General features: G+C 47.9%; 1 protein-coding gene across 1 annotated transcript; it reads left to right on the forward strand.

The window, feature by feature from the left end:
• Window positions 1–1,756: 1,756 nt before the first annotated feature.
• Window positions 1,757–5,349, forward strand: LOC146073728 (E3 ubiquitin/ISG15 ligase TRIM25-like). The gene has a single exon (XM_083181126.1). The coding sequence runs from the start codon at window positions 1,846–1,848 to the stop codon at window positions 3,370–3,372; it is 1,527 nt and encodes a 508-aa protein (XP_083037252.1). The 5' UTR covers window positions 1,757–1,845; the 3' UTR covers window positions 3,373–5,349.
• Window positions 5,350–16,870: the final 11,521 nt, after the last annotated feature.

The raw sequence follows: 16,870 nt of genomic DNA on the forward strand, positions 1-16,870 counted from the left end.
AGATTGCTAGATCTGCAGGGAGAGAGGGAGATTGCTGCTATGTCAGGGAGTCTCCTGCAGAATGCAGGAGGGGAGGTAACTATGATGTAACAGTGTAATGTGGGCTAGGTGAAATCAGGGAGATTGCTGTTATGTCAGGGAGTCTCCTGCAGAATGCAGGAGGGTAGGCAGCTATGGTTAAAACAGAACTGTAAATTGCTAAATAAAGCAGCCAGTATTTACCCTGCACAAAACAATATAACCCACCCAAATCTAATGGTGTGTACACACGGTCGACGGCCGTGCTATTCGATCCCGATGAATCGCACGGCAAGCCATGAGACATGAAACATAGAATGTGACGGCAGATCAGAACCATTTGGCCCATCTAGTCTGCCCCTTTTTTACCCTTGAGGTAATCTCAACCCTTTTTAATCCTTATTTCTTTTGTAAGGATATTCATATGCCTATCCCAAGCATGTTTAAATTGTTCTACTGTCTTAGCCTCTACCACCTCTGATGGGAGGCTATTCCACTAATCCACTACCCTTTATGTGAAGTAATTCTTTCTAACATTTCCTCTGAACCTACCTCCCTCCAGTTTCAGTGCATGTCCTCGTGTTTTAATACTTCCTTTCCTTTTAAGAAAATTTCCCTCCTGTACTATGTTAAAACCCTTGATATATTTCAAGATTTCTATCATGTCCCCCCTTTCCCTTCTCTGCTCCAAACCATACATGTTAAGATCTTTTAGTCTATCCAGGTAAGTTTTGTGATGTAGGCCATGCACCATTTTAGTTGCCCTTCTTTGTACACTCTCTAATGTATTTATATCCTTCTGAAGATATGGTCTCCAGAACTGGACACAGTATTCCAGATGAGGTCGTACCAATGACCTATACAGTGGTATTATTACGTCTTTTTTTCTGCTACTGATTCCTCTCCCTATGCAACCAAGCATCTGACTAGCCTTCCTCATTGCTTTGCTACATTGCTTTCCTGCCTTTAAGTCACTTGAAACATGCATGCAATTTTGGTTATATAGTACAGATCTCTATTATACAGTCAGTGCAGCCCTGTCTATCTGGCTTCTATTTGTGCTGTGCGGGAGCGCACATTGGGATTGCAAGGTTAAAAAAAACCTGTGCGATCACCATCGGATCCCAATGCGATTATGACTGTATACTCAACATTGTATGCTGAATTGTACCATGTGTACCCACCATTACTCCAGGGTTGCCGACCCTCCCGGAATTTCCTGGAGTCTCCCGAAAATCGGGAGGGGGCGGAGCTAAAATGGCACAATCGCATCATTTTAGACTTAGTGATGTCACTCTTAAGCCCCGCCGCCCTGAGCGGCTGCTGAAACTCTCCTCTCCGGGCTTCTCCCGGAGAGGAGAATAATAAAGTCGGCAACCCTGCATTACTCTCTCTGAACATATTGCATCTGCCTCACCTGCACTGCAGTATGGTTTTGCCCATTTTGAGAACATATTTTCCCTGCGATCAGGTCTGAATTAGGCCCCTGGTCCACTGTGAACAATAGAAATATCACTGGGTAATGTGAAAATTGGAGTTGTATCACACCCTGTGTTCTCTAGTGCAGTCTTGTCCAAACTACGGCCCCTCCAGCTGTTGTGAAACTATCCCAGGATGAAACTATCCCAGCATGAAACTGTGGCAATGCATGATGGGACTTGTAGCTTCACAACAGCTGGAGGGCCATAGTTTGCTGCCTGCTCTAGTGTAACTGAGCCTGTAGCTGTAATCTGAGTGGCAGCTCCCCCTCCCCTTGTGCAGAATGTGACCTCACTGGTATCTGAGTGTCAGAGACTTTCACTTTCATTCCTCCTTCCTGTTGCAACGATGGCATCTGCTGCTGATCTGAGACAGGAGCTGGACTGTTCCATCTGCCTGAGCATTTATACAGATCCTGTAACCCTGAGATGTGGCCACAACTTCTGCCGGGTCTGTATTGATCGTGTGCTGGATACACAGGAGGGGGCTGGAGTTTATAGCTGTCCTGACTGCAGAGCAGAGTGTCAGGAGCGTCCTGCACTGCAGAGGAACATAACACTGTGTAACATAGTGGGGAGGTTCCTGTCTGCTCGGCCAGATCAGGAGGAGACCGGGATCTGCTGCACTTACTGTGTGGACTCTCCTGTACCTGCTGCTAAGTCCTGTCTGCATTGTGAGGCTTCTTTGTGTGATAAACACCTGAGAGTACACAGCAAGTCAGCAGAACACGTCTTATGTGACACCACCACTGCCCTGGGGAACAGGAAAAGCTCCGTCCATAAGAAGGTCCTGGAGTATTACTGCACTGAGGATGCTGCCTGTATCTGTGTGTCCTGCAGTTTGGCTGGAGAACATCGGGGACATATGGTGGAGATGTTGGGTGAGGCCTCTGAAAAGAAGAAGGAGAAGCTGAGGAATGTTCTGCAGAAACTGACCACAAAGAGAGCGGAGACTGAGAAAAGAGTCCAGAGACTGCAGGAGCGCAGGAGAGAGGATCAGGGAAAAGCAGCAGGTGTAACAGAGACAGTCACTGCCCTGTTTAGAGACATCAGGAGACAGCTGGAAGACCTGGAGAAGAGAGTCCTGAGTGAGATCTCCAGGCAGGAACAGCGCGTTTCACTTTCAGTCTCTGATCTGATCCGGCAGCTGGAAATAAAGAAGGACGAGCTGTCCGGGAAGATGCGTCACATTGAGGAGCTGTGTAACATGTCTGACCCAGTGATTGTCTTACAGGAACCGGACACAGGGGACTTGTGTGACACTGAGGACACAGAGAGATATAATAACCAGGTCTGTGGTGCAGGAGGTCTGGATGTGGGATCCCTCTCAGGGACATTACGCACATTATCTGCTATAATAACAGGGATAAATACAGGGATCTATGTGCAGGAACCTACAGACCTATTACTGGATGTAACCACAGCTGGTAACAATATACAGATATCAGGTGACAGGAAATCTGCATCCATGTCACATATAAACCAGAGACACCCAGTAACACCAGATAGATTTCAGTATAGTCAGGTAATAAGCACCAGGGGATTCTCCTCAGGGCGACATTACTGGGAGGTGAATGTCAGTAAGTCAGAGTACTGGAGGGTGGGGATGTGTTATCCCAGTATAGACAGGAGAGGACATCAGTCATACATTGGATATAATAACAAGTCCTGGTGTCTGTGTAGGAGGAGGTATAATCAGTACTTAGTGCTACATGATAGTACAGAGATCCAGTTACCTGACAATATCCCCTGTGACAGAGTGAGGATATACCTGGATTATGAGGCAGGACAGATCTCCTTTTATTCTCTGTGTGACCCCATCAGACACTTACACACCTACACTGCCGCCCTCACTGAGCCCCTCCATGCTGCATAATGGGTAGGGAGAGGGTGTATAACTATATCTGGGGGAGTCAGGAGCTGGGAGAAATTACCATAAGTAATCTACCCAGAGACTGATGATGTGGAATCTGATTAGAGGAACATTTAGCCAATATAATGTAATGGGTGGGGCTACAGCTGAGCTCCTCCCCTGTGTAACCAGGTGACCAGTGTATTGGATGTGTTACCATGTTAGTGTGCTTATAGCTGCCATGATAAATATGTATCTCTGGGATGTCCCAGCCTCTGACTCAGCCTATTAAGGAGCATACACACGGTGTGATGTGGAGGTGCCCAGACGCGGTACGTTTTGTGCTTCATGCGTTTTGCACTAGATCGCTTAGAAATAAAGCATGGATCACTTTGGAGGTTAGAGGGCCCTGCTACAAGCTTACAATCTATAGGGAAATAGGAGGGAAACACAAGTACCGGCACCAGTAATAACATACTGTAGCAGTCCCACCGAGTTACAAGTCCAGAAGAGAAGCTATATACAGTAATACATAAGTGCCTCAGAGGGTTATGCGTGTGGTACTTATATATTATAGGCGTATAGTCTTCTGAGGAAACCGTCATTATACCTGGACGGAGAAACGCGTCAAGTGGGGCTAAAATAATCTATTTTTATCTACCTGTCCATTCAATTGCTGGCTCAAGTGCTTTTTCAAACCCCATTACCCTGGAGACACCGGGACAGTTGAGAGAACCGTGCGTCCGGCGCGCACACTCTCCCTTACATCAAGGAGATCTCTAAAACATCTTACAGCGGGACCCGTGTGACGCTTGCAAGCGCCTGATCACTCATAGGGAACCGGACCAAGTCACCCGTCACGCAGTTATGGGTTGGAAGGTAATTACATCCTGCAGAGGTTAGTCCCTGGCGTCGACTCTCATCACGCCGGTGGTAGCGACTGACCACCTGTTTAACGCGACGGAGATTGCTCCCGGCGCCGGCTCTCACTCCAACAGGGCTACGCCGGTGGTAGCAACCAAGACACTTTGCCTGCTACCAACCTTCCTCCTGTCTGTCCCATCTGCCCATACCATCGATCTCCATCCTGCGGTACAATCTGCTGTCCAATCGGGACATTGGCTACTTACTACAACTGCTGTTACATCTTATTACCATCCAATTACCTGGAAATAAATGTCAGTTGGCCAACTGGAATTCAGGACTTACATTTGTTATCTGCCAGAGACTCCCCACGATTTAACCAATACACATGACTCAAGTGGGTAAGAACATTGGGGGTACCTATATCTATACATATATGCATGATGCCACTTTGTTTTACCTAGACAAGTATGATATTTGTTATTAATTAGTATTGTATTCTTTTATTTGTTCAATTTTAATTGTGCTTTTTATCTTTAATAAATTGATATAGACATTTACAGTGCACTCATTTATATTATATTATAGGCTTGCCTGAAGAGGTGAAAGTTTGGAGGCTAGTGGAGAGTCTTATGTGTGTGCGAGGGCAATTTGATCATTGGCAATTTTAATTTTATTAAAATTGTATAAAAAGCCGTGAACTTTGACATTTCTATTTATGTTTTAATTATGTATTTTTATAAAGTAGGTTAGATTACAGGGACACAAAAGGGGGGGGGGAGTGACTAGGTCACACAGTAGCGCTGGTTCTTATCAGGGGGATCAGATTCTTTAGTTAATTGGGTAGAGCTGCCGCCACTCAGACGGAGGGAATGTATACCTCCGTATATAGAACAGAAAATGGTATGTGAAGATAATTAATATCACCACCAGGTGTCGCTGCTCCACTCAATATACAGATGATAGTGAGACAATAATTAGAATGAATCCTTCTTTTAATATAAAAATTATATATACAGGTCGAGTATCCCGTATCCGAATATCCGTTATCCGAATTATTCCGAAAACCAGACATTCCAGAAGTGAAAAAAAAATATTTTTTTGCTAAAAACTCACTGGGGACATTTGTAACAGCATCACTGGGGACATGATATGTAACTGGCACTATATATGTGCAAGACAATGATTGCTTGACATTCAAATTCAGTGCTGAGATAGTACACACATTTTGTTTCACGTTTTGAAACCTTGTTTTTTGAACAAATAAAATATATTTGTGTGTATTTTATGTGGTAATAAAATATATTTGTGTGTATATTATGTGTTTATACAGCATAAATGCAAGATACTTCAAAATACATCATTGAAATATTAAAATATTCCGAAATACGGAATAATCCGTTATCCAAAATTCTCCTGGTCCCGAGCATTTTGGATAAGGGATACTCAACCTGTATCACAATAAAATGCGCATTACATGAATAATTACTCTCAAAAAAGGACACACAAGACATACAACATATAACACAAAAGGCATGGGCTGGCTATGAGGCTTGTTTGCCTGTATTAATTCTATAATGAGACAATATTTCATAGGCTTTCATTGAGCAATATTTTCCAGTTCCGTGTAAGTGTATTTGTTCTCCTGAAGTGGAAGTCCATACAGGCACCGTCTCCTTTATCTGAGCTCTGTGTTATTCCTTTTACAGGTAGTGCTGCTTACTCCGTACAATAGGAAACAGGCTCCAGGAGTAGGTGTCCACCATATAGTTTGCAAAGTCCACAAAGAGATTTTGGATTCCAAATGACGGGTAGCTGGTAAACCGGGCTATAAGCGGGCTCCAAAACGCATTTCTCCGCCTCCTTGTATGCAGCGGATTCCTCAGCTGAATAATTATGTGTTGTTATAAAGTAGGACAGATTACAGGGGCAGACTGCGTATGTCCTAGCCATTAGTTACCCACTCAACATGGTGCATTGTACATTTCAGTCTGACAAGTACCATACCTCCCAACTGTCACGATTACAGTGGGACAGTCGTGCTGTTTGTAGACTGTCCGCTGTCCCTCCTGCAGATGGCCCACAGGCGGGGGTAGTTGGGGGGAGCCGGAGATCACTGCTGCGCTGATTGCTGAAGAGATGCCGTGAGCCTGCTCACAGCATCTCTTTAGTAGAGGGAGGGAGGGCAGGGAGGGGGCCGGGGGCTTCCCAGTCACTAGGAGAGCACTGACCATGGCCCCCCAAAAAAGGGTGATCGCTGCACAAGGCCACGCCCACTCTTCCCTTAGCCCCGCTACCTCTTCAATCCAGCAGCACCTTCGGTGTGATAGGTCCTGAATTAAAGATCTGCAAAGTTGGGAGGTATACAGAACTAAAAAAAACTGCTGGCCTCAATATGTGCCGACCCCTAACAAGTGCTGCTCCCCCAATAAGTGCCATCCCCCAACAAGTGCTGCTCACCCACTAAGTGCCATCCACCAACAAGTGCTGCTCCCCCAATAAGTGCCATCCCCCAACAAGTGCTGCTCACCCACTAAGTGCCATCCACCAACAAGTGCTGCTCCCCCAACAAGTGCCACTCCCCCAACAAGTGCCACTCCCCCAACAAGTGCTGCTCACCCAACAAGTGCCGCTCCCCCAACATGTGCCACTCCCCCAACATGTGCCACTCCCCCAACATGTGCCACTCCCCCAACAAGTGCTGCTCCCCCAACAAGTGCCGCTCCCCCAACATGTGCCACGCTCCCAACAAGTGCTGCTCCCCCAATAAGTGCCATCCCCCAACAAGTGCTGCTCACCCACTAAGTGCCATCCACCAACAAGTGCTGCTCCCCCAACAAGTGCCACTCCCCCAACAAGTGCCACTCCCCCAACAAGTGCTGCTCACCCAACAAGTGCCGCTCCCCCAACATGTGCCACTCCCCCAACATGTGCCACTCCCCCAACATGTGCCACTCCCCCAACAAGTGCTGCTCCCCCAACAAGTGCCGCTCCCCCAACATGTGCCACGCTCCCAACAAGTGCCCCGCCAGCAAGTTCTTGCCCCTAATAAGCACAGGTTAAGTGCCCTATCTGCCTAATGGGAAATCTGATCTAAATTTCTGTGGGATATCCATGTCCAGCTGACAGCTGTGATTGGCTGCAGTAGCTGTCTGTTAGTCGGTATGCACCAATAGACTTGTGCTGCTGCTCTCCTCGCTGTCAGTGTCAGTCACCCGGGTGCCCGGGAAAGTCACTTATATCTGCGTAGCTCCTGTCCCCGACACTTGCACCAGGCAATTCTTGGGCATCCCCCGGAGCGACCGCAAACCCATTCGCCACTGTGCACATATGTGTGAAGGGCACGGGTCCTGTCAGAGTCTAGACTCCATGGGGGTTGGGAAGCAACACTGAAGCACAGATTTAAAGACGCATTTGCAATTTGATGATGAGTTGGGAAAAAAAGACCACTATAACAACTCCAGATCAGCAATGTTACCGTTACAGATCAACAATCAAAATCAAAATGAGGTCTCCCAGCACTTAGACCAACGGTATTAAACAGAGTGCTTTTACTGGGAGACTCAGAGCGCTCCTCTGCCACAGTGAAGACAGGCATAGATCTGACAACCTGCCCTGACTTGGCCAGAGGAGACACCCTATCGCCACCACCAGGCCTGCACAATCCGCAAGCCTGGAGATAGTGGCCTGAATCTCCACAGTACAAGCATAAATTCAGGTCTCTACGCCGCTGACGCTCCTCTAGCGAAAGCTTTGGCCGTAGAACACTTTTATGCTTCTCCTGAACCTCCGGGTATATGGACTCGCTGCCTAATAACTCCTTAGACAGGGTCTCATTCGGGGCTGAATTAACCCCAGTGACCTCGGGAAGGATCAGAAATATTTCAGTGAGGAGTTTTTGCAGCTGCAGTAGGGACTGCTGCAAAATCTCCAACCGCCCAGATTTAAAGGTATTGAACGCCAGATTTAGGGCCGCTAATGACTCTTGCATGGCCTGCATGATATGGCCGTGCAAGGTTACTGTGCAAAAGACTATGACACAACAACTGAGACAGGGCAAAAAATACTGTGACAAGACAAGACTGTGACAAGGCAAAAAAAAAACTGCTGGACTGAGAGGGCAGAACTCAGCTCCAGAGTTATCTGTTATGGCCAGTTATAATGTAAGGATCCGGGGACCACCTTGCCACCCCTACCTCCGTTGCCTCAAACCGGGATTGGCGGACGTGTGCAGAGAGCTAGGCTTCACCACTAATAGCCGCGTTCGAGGGAGCCAGTTATTCCGGCTCAGACCCCGATGCCACCTGGTCTTATGAGAGGACAACACGACCGCCAAGGCCAATAGAGAGCAAGGGTACCGCTACCTAAACCTACAGAAGGCAAGGGAACCCCGGATACCTGGTGCGTAATACCCCCGGAGGAAACTACCCAATCATACGGGGTAGATCCAGGGGAGTATGACTAAACGTAACAATACGTGAAGGAGGAACATGAATGTAAATATAAATAATGAGCAAGGTAGCAACCATGCTAAAGAAGATGGTATGCTATCATAACAAACGATGGCAACAATGCCTAAGGTGGAATATAATGACAAAAACACAACTGGCAGCAATGCTTCTAAAACGATGGAATAGAGAATCAGAAAGCACTGGCAACCAGGTTCTCTGAAGAGACTTATCTGTAGCAGGACAAGGGTACACGGGACACGGCACGAGGCACGGCACAGCACAGCACAGTACAGAACTTCCGGGAACCAGGAACACTAAGGCACACTGAGGTATGACCAAAGCTGACTGAAGCTGGACAGAGTGCACTGAACAATGCAACTGAATACTATAACTGGCGCCGGAGTGTGTGAGCAGAGAGTCTTTATAGTGAGCACAATGTGGTGCTGATTACACATTGCCTAAAGGTGTGCACTGCAGGCTAGGAGCCTAATCAAGACACCTGAGTCCAGAACACACAGCACTGAAAGTAACCTGCAATGGCCCAGGCTGACCACTGGATGCCGCCAGCGAGTAAACACACACATACACACAGGCTGGGATAAACCCAGGGAGCAGAATCCAGGGAGAACATGAAACTACACACAGAATATGTGAACCTGCGCATAACACAGATCCGCTGGAGGCGGATCCTAACACTGTGCACAGGAATGACTGTACAACTCCCCATCCTGTGGCTGCCTGCAGTCCGCTCTCTGCTGACACCCAGGTGCTGGTGAGATCTGCAGTGTGCGGCGGCTCCCTCTGCCGTACTTGTGTCGGGTCCCTCTCCTGTGGCTGCCAGCTGTATCTTCTCCCCTCCAGCCTCGCTGATCAGCCTGCGCCAGGAATACCCTGCCCCCACAGAGGTAGACAACGCCGGGGGTGCGTCCTCTTGCCGCCTGTTCCTCCTCTTCCAAGCTCTGGGCAGCGCCGACCTCTGCCTCTGCGTGCGGTCTCCTCACCCGCCTCTCTGTCACCCTTGACTCCTGCTGTTTCCGGCCACTCGCTTCCCCTTCGTGCCACGGCCTCCTCCATCTATTTCCTCTGGTAGGTCCCGCCTCCAGCACCCTCGCGTCTGCAGAACATGGCTTGCTGAGGGGGACACACTCCGGGGTGCCACATTCACTCCCACTTTTCGTGGGCGTGTCCTCACGCGCCAATGTTAAACTTAAGTGCTCCTGGTTCGCTATTCTGCCTCTCCTACCAAAACGGCGTCTGTAGGAGGATGGAGGTGGATGCCTGTGCTGAATGGGTCTCTGTATAGGGGATGTTTCTTCCACCCTCTCCCATTTGCTCACTTGGTCCGTACTTTCGCCTTTTCCACCAGATTCTGCAGCATTCTCTACCTTTCTCCAGTAAAAACATCTGTGGGACTGACATCTGTTGAGAGCAATCCGACTCTCTTTAACTGGCATACCCCTGGGGCCAGTCATGTTTGCTGCCTCAGCACCCTTCTTTCCTTCCAACACATCAAATTCCACCGTCTCACCATCTTCAACACTGCGTGGGGACTTACGGGGATTGTTTCTCTTTATGCCCGTCTGATGGACAAAGACATCATCTTTGTGTCATTCCTGTTGATGAAGCCATATCCACTTTGGACATTAAACCACTTGACGGTTCCTTGTACTTGTGTAGCCAACACTTTCTTTTCCACCTGACTCCACTGGACGCAGATGGTGTGTTGCAGAGTTCGTTGCTCAGTCTGTTTTTGGGTGAACAGTTCTTGCTTCAGTGCCGCGATTAGTTCTTCCGGGCAATTTCTTAGGATGTTCGTGCCCAGGATGATGGGGGACACCCTTCCTTCTCCACCGGTAGTCACCAAATACCCTTGTTTGGGTAAGTGCGTTTGCCCGATCTTCAGGTTGGCCTCCCAGTATCCGACGCAGGTGATCTCCCGACCGTTGCTAGCGACCAGTTGCAACTGCATGGGGGGCGGTGTGATTAATGTTTCTCTCCCCCAGTATTTTTGAAGAGTGGTTAACTGTATCGTGGATACTTGTGACCCTGTATCTACCATGGCCAACGTCTCTATCCCATTGATCAACACTTTAATCCTCGGGCATTGTCCTACGTATTGGGGCCACCACAACTCTCCCTTCATGTCGGCCATCCCCGCCGTCAATTCTTCCATTTGCTAGCTGAGCATCTGGAGCCAGTCTTCCAGAAGGTTCTGTACACCTTGTACAGCTGTGTCTGTTCGATCTGGTCCTGTCAGGGCTGGTGACTGTAATCAAATGCAGATTCCGCTGTTCTCGAAAGCCCAATAATTCGGGGTATTCAAGTTCTCGCTCGATCTGGGTGCCAACTACCGTAATGGTGGTTTCTTTGAAGTCAATGAACGATTTCCCGGGCATCTGTCGACGGAGTAACCTCAATTGCACACGCATACTTTCCTTTGCCACCCCTTCCGTAAGTTGGACCATCAGCGCTTCGTCAGCATTTTTCATTTCCTCTGGGTCGACTGCTTGGATTGCTCTCCGCATCTCCTGCAAGCTGAGGGCATAGTCTCTTAGTGTTTCTCCAACTTGTTGTTTTCTCCCGTAGAGCTTTAGTTTCAATTCCGGGAGGCTTTTCGTCTTGAATATTGTCGACAGTCTCTTCAATACCTGCTCTACTTTTTCCTTGTGTTCGGGTGGCCATGACATGACTTCGCGGAGGACGGGTCCTGTCAGTTGCCCTATCAATATTTGGACTTTCTGTTGTTCATGTAAGGTGTATAACAGGAACGTTGACTCCATTCTTTTCTTGAATTCTAAGAATGTCGCTCCTGGTGGCTTGTTCGTGTCCCCACTGTAGCTGGGTAACCACGACGCCCCAAAATGATATGGGAGTGTGATTGATGTAGATGGCATCGCGGCGACTTGGTCTTGCTGTCCACTGCCTGGTGCCGGTATCGCTTCACCTTGTGCTGGTGCTGCTAGTTGCGCTGGCAATTGTTCCATCTTCCTCTTTCGGTTGCCTCCCCAACCTGACCCGGATCCTGTTCGTGACGCCAAGTGTGAAGGGCACGGGTCCTGTCAGGGTCTAGACTCCAGGGGGTTAAGAAGCAACACTGAAGCACAGATTTAAAGACACATTTGCAATTCGATGAGTTTAGTTTTATTGCTTGCCGTTGGGGAAAAAAAGACAACTATAACAACTCCAGATCAGCAATGTTACCATTACAGATCAACAATGTTACCGTTACTGCGGGATCAACCCTACCATTATTTCAGACAATACTAAGCGTAAACCTAAACACGATCGTGTATCTACATGCTACCTTTTTAACATTTTAACATGCACCAGCATCTCAGCATACCTTAGGTCTCTTGCAGAACCCTTCTCTAACTTACATAAACGGGTAACAAAGAATAGATAAAACATTGCATAATATGACCAAATGGTACCGATACCCCCTTATTGCCCTGCGTCCGAGTCATAGATTCAGTCTGTGCACAGGAATGACTGTACAACTCCCCGGGGATGGTGTCTCTAGTGGACAACCCGGCCTTCCTACGGATCAATAGCCGGGGTCACACGTCAGTCAGGCCTTCCTACGGATAACTAACCTGAGTCACACGTCAGTCAGGCCTTCCTACGGATCAATAGCCTGAGTGGGAGTTCCCCTCTTGACAGGAATAGGGCCGGATTGGCCTTGTCTGTCCTTGAACTGGTGGTGATGGGGAATGTAAAGGGTCAGGGGACCCTAGCTGCATGGGCACTATTACCGATAGCCACTGATCTTCTGTTATAGCAATGGGGGGCGTCATTACTCTGCTACAACCCCCAGGGGCCTAGCTATCTTTGCCCCTCTCCACTTGACTACAGGACTGTACTTGCTCCTGGGACCTCACTGGTGCTGCACTATAAATGGCTGTCCCACCTGCACAGATGGCCACTGGGGCCAGACTCAGTTTGCTGGGTCTTCGGGTGGCGAGGCTTCCAATTGGGATAGGTCCCCGCTGGAGCCTTCCAGCCACCTCTGGTCCTGCTGCTGCTTCCCGAAGACAGCGGGTCTGTCTGAGCGGGGCACCGGGTCCCGTCCTGTGGCTGCCTGCAGTCCGCTCTCTGCTGACACCCAGGTGCTGGAGAGATCTGCGGTGTGCGGTGGCTCCCTCTGCCGTACTAGTGTCGGGTCCCTCTCCTGTGGCTGCCAGCTGCCTCTTCTCCCCTCCAGCCTCGCTGATCTGCCTGCGCCGGGAATACCCTGCCCCCCCAGAGGTAGACAACGCCGGGGACGCGTCCTCTTGCTGCCTGTTCCTCCTCTTCCAAGCTCCGGGCAGCGCCGCCCTCTGCCTCTGCGTGCGGTCTCCTCACCCGCCTCTCTGTCACCCTTGACCACTGCGGTTTCCGGCCACTCGCTTCCCCTTCCTGACGTGGCCTCCTCCGTCTATCTCCTCCGGTAGGTCCCGCCTCCAGCACCCTCACGCCTGCAGAACATGGCCTGCTGAGGGGGACCCACTCCGGGGTGCCACATATTCGCAACCCCACAGCAACAACAGTGAACGCCAAGTGCTCCAATAGGTCTATGGCTATGCAGACTGGTTGCAGCACCAGGTACTAGTTACTGAACCATGCAGCACAAGGCACCATTGCAGCACCAGCCACCAGTGCAGCACCAGGCACCATCGCAGCACCACTGTGATTACGGCGTACACGCTGTCTGGTAATAATCACTCACACAAGCATCAACATAGCGTACAGCTCCATACTTTCCAACTGTCACACACAGCATCTATTCATGCAGCCGGGGGGGCTGGGGGCATAGCTACTGGGCATGCCCCCACAGCGGTGAAAATGGGGCATGGCCTTTCGACAGTGTCGCGTATACAGACCATGCCCCTTTTGCTAGGCCACACCCCAAATAAATTTGTTGCGTGCCGAACTGTACCGCCGGCCTACGAACAAATGTTGGGAGGTATGCCACTCTAAAAATTAGGGCAAAAGTCATAATAATGAGGTAAAACGATGTATATATGTAATTTCTGTGTGGAAGAAGAATATGCTTGTCACATACGTGTCACATACGTGTCACATACAGTTACCACTGGGAGCTCCCAGGCGGCTTCCACAAATACACAATACACCAGGATAACGAGATGCATTTGGGGGACAGGACGCGGCAGGCGGCACATGTTGGCAACAATGGTAGTAGCCGCGATTTCCAATATCACCACTTTATAAGGTTCAGTAAGATAAGATAAGAATACTTTATTGTTATTAACAATACATCACAACAATGCACTGTCAACAAAACTTAACATAAGAACCTACACAAAAAGAAAAAACATTCAGGGCAATTCCCATGTCACTTTACAGCATTTAGCATACGAACAGCAGTGGGAAAAAAAGTATTTGTCATACGCTTTGTACGTGCCGGAATACTGCGATATCGTTTTTGTGATGGCAAAACTTCAAAAGCCTTGTATTTTGGATGGCTAGGATCTGCTAAAATACAATTTGCCTTCTTCAGCAATCTATTTTTGTATAGATCATGGGCGCATGGTAAAGACACCCCGATAATTTTGCCTGCAATTTTTATCACACGATCTAACGCGGTCCTCTCAGCCACGGTGCAGCTCCCGAACCAAACTATGATTCCATAAGTTAAGACACTCTCCACAATGCCCCTACAGAATCTAGTTAGTGTGTTAATGTCGGAGCATACAGCTTTGAGTTTCCTTAAAAAGAAAAGCCTTTGCTGGGCCTTCTTAACCACCGTGGTAGAGTTTAAAGACCACGCAAGATCATTTGAAATGAGTAGCCCCAAAAATTTAAAAACCTGCACCTCCTCAATAGGCTTATCCTCAATAAAAATGGGAAGTATTGGCCTACCACAGCCTCGCCTGAAATCTATTCTCATCTCCTTGGTCTTATTTGTGTTTAGGTGCAGACAATTTTGCCTACTCCATTCAAACAGTCTGCAAACCTCAGACCTATACGCTACCTCATCGTCATTATATATTCAGTGTATTCAGTAACGACGACATACTGTAAGACGGTCAGCATGGTGATATTCTCCACGGGCAACATGTCGGCATACTTATAATGTCAGCAATCAGTACGCCGGCCTTTAGCATATCAGCATTAAATAAAGCCTTTTATAAGATATCCCTTATTACCAGCAACAAAATGGTCTCACACCCAAGAAATCCAGATTACGCGACACCCCGTCTTTGTGGAATCCTGGAGTAAAAGCAAAATGTGCCTCCACCTCAGGGTATAACAGCCTCCAGCCTTAATGGGAGGAACTCAATAGGTCACCTTACTAATTCTCCCTTTATGCCATTGAGAAGGTAAACTATGAACAAGTCGTTTAAAAATCATCAAAAACGAATTTCCACCTTTTGTTCATGTCGACCTAAAGGTTCACATTGTTTTTCATGATTTTTCTATCGACTTAAGAGGAGAATATAATAGTGTGCCCCGAGCGAGCTTTTGCCTGTGTCGGCATGTTGTACACACCAACCAAAAGCATGTCAACCTTTTTTTTATGTCGACCATTAGTGTCAATCGAGACATTGTTGACCCAATGATCCACTCCCAGCCTTATACAGCATCTATTATCTCTGTAATACCACATAGCACAGTGTACACTGGCTGTACCGAGACACCGCTGACCCAATGACCCACTCCCAGCCTTATACAGCATCTATTATCTCTGTAATACCACATAGCACAGTGTACACTGGCTGTACCGAGACACCCAGCTGGGTACTTACCTGCTATTAATGCTGGGATATTGCTGATACTATGGGCCTGATTCACACCTGATGCCACGGCTGGGAATTAGCAGGCCGGGTGATAATTGATAGACCGCGCTTGTGTATAGCCCGTAGTGCACATGGGCGAGGCCATCCTGTTATAAAAGCCGGCTACTTTTTTGGATCAGGACTGAATCAGGCCCAATGTAACTGTTTGGAAATTTCAGCTCACGGATGGCCCAATTCAGACCTGCTCCCTAGACTGCATTTATTAGGAGCCTGGCAAGCAGGTTAACCGCGCCCAACCTCCCCGGGAAACGCGCGCCCATCCCCACCGCCTGAATCCCCTCGCTACACTGCAAACAGATGTGTACACTGACACATCTGCTCGCAAGCGCCCGCACAGACTAAAAAGCACCATCGAAGGATTTTAACTCTGCACTCAGCCGAAAAGAAGCCCAGGAATTACTTTTCTCCGAATTGAGGGCGGGCGCTGACATCATGTGAGCAGGCAGGGAAACGCCTGCATTCTGGGTATGGTATAACCCTCCGACAGTCTGTATTCTGACGGTCGTTTCTCCAACATCAGAATCCCAAAATCTAGGGCACAGGGCCCCCCAAAACGAAGCAGCTGAGTGACCCCAGGGCAACACAAGAGTGAAAAAAATATATAGTTAAAAAAGAGATGATAGGTTAGTGAGAGAGGCTGCTAATAATCACTGGCCTATTCTAAGATCTGATCCAGCATTACCTTTCTCCTCAAAAAGGATAATGCCCTGTTACTCTAGGTAATCTCCGAGACTTCCTAGTTAAAACAGAAGTGTCAATCACCAAATCTCCCAGTGTGTATTCAGAGTGCCTGAGAACCCCTAAAAATGGATGCTTCAAATGTTCCTGCGTTACGTGCCAGTATCTATTGAATGGTGATGTCTTTTATCATCCACATAGCGGAATTTTTTTTTCATCTGACACCACTTTACTTGCGAATCCAAGTTTGTTGTGTTTTAAATTCTGTGCCCATGTAGCTTATGCTACATAGGCAAAATGGAGCACAAGTTTAAAGAGAGGATGGGCGCGCATCGGAGCGCTATCAAATCAGCCCTCAGTAGTGGTCACAGTGACCAACCAGTGTCACGATATTTTTTAGAACAAAGACATCCCCTCAATACTTTGAGGTACCTTATAATTGATTGTGTTAAGCCTTCTTTGTGAGGTGGCAATTTATTAAAAAAACTCCTCCAGTGTGAATCACGCTGGATCCATCGCTTAGATGTTATTGCTCCACGTGGTTTAAACAAGAGTATTTATTTTTCTGTAATTAAGTGATATTTTCTTCTTCTGTATTTAAGTGATATTTTCCTGATGCATTCTGTATGTTAATATTCCATTTCGTACTGATATATGTTCATATTTATTCCCTGTGTAGTTTAACTCATCTTATCACTATGGTTACCACATAGCGTCTATAGCATTGCTCAG

The sequence above is a fragment of the Crinia signifera genome, chromosome 4 (genome assembly GCF_055691185.1).
Source record: "Crinia signifera chromosome 4, ASM5569118v1, whole genome shotgun sequence".
NCBI lineage: Eukaryota > Metazoa > Chordata > Amphibia > Anura > Myobatrachidae > Crinia > Crinia signifera.

Coding starts and splice junctions, on each gene's coding strand:
- LOC146073728 (XM_083181126.1), top strand. CDS start 1,846: ATGGCATCTGCTGCTGATCTGAGACAGGAGCTGGACTGTTCCATCTGC.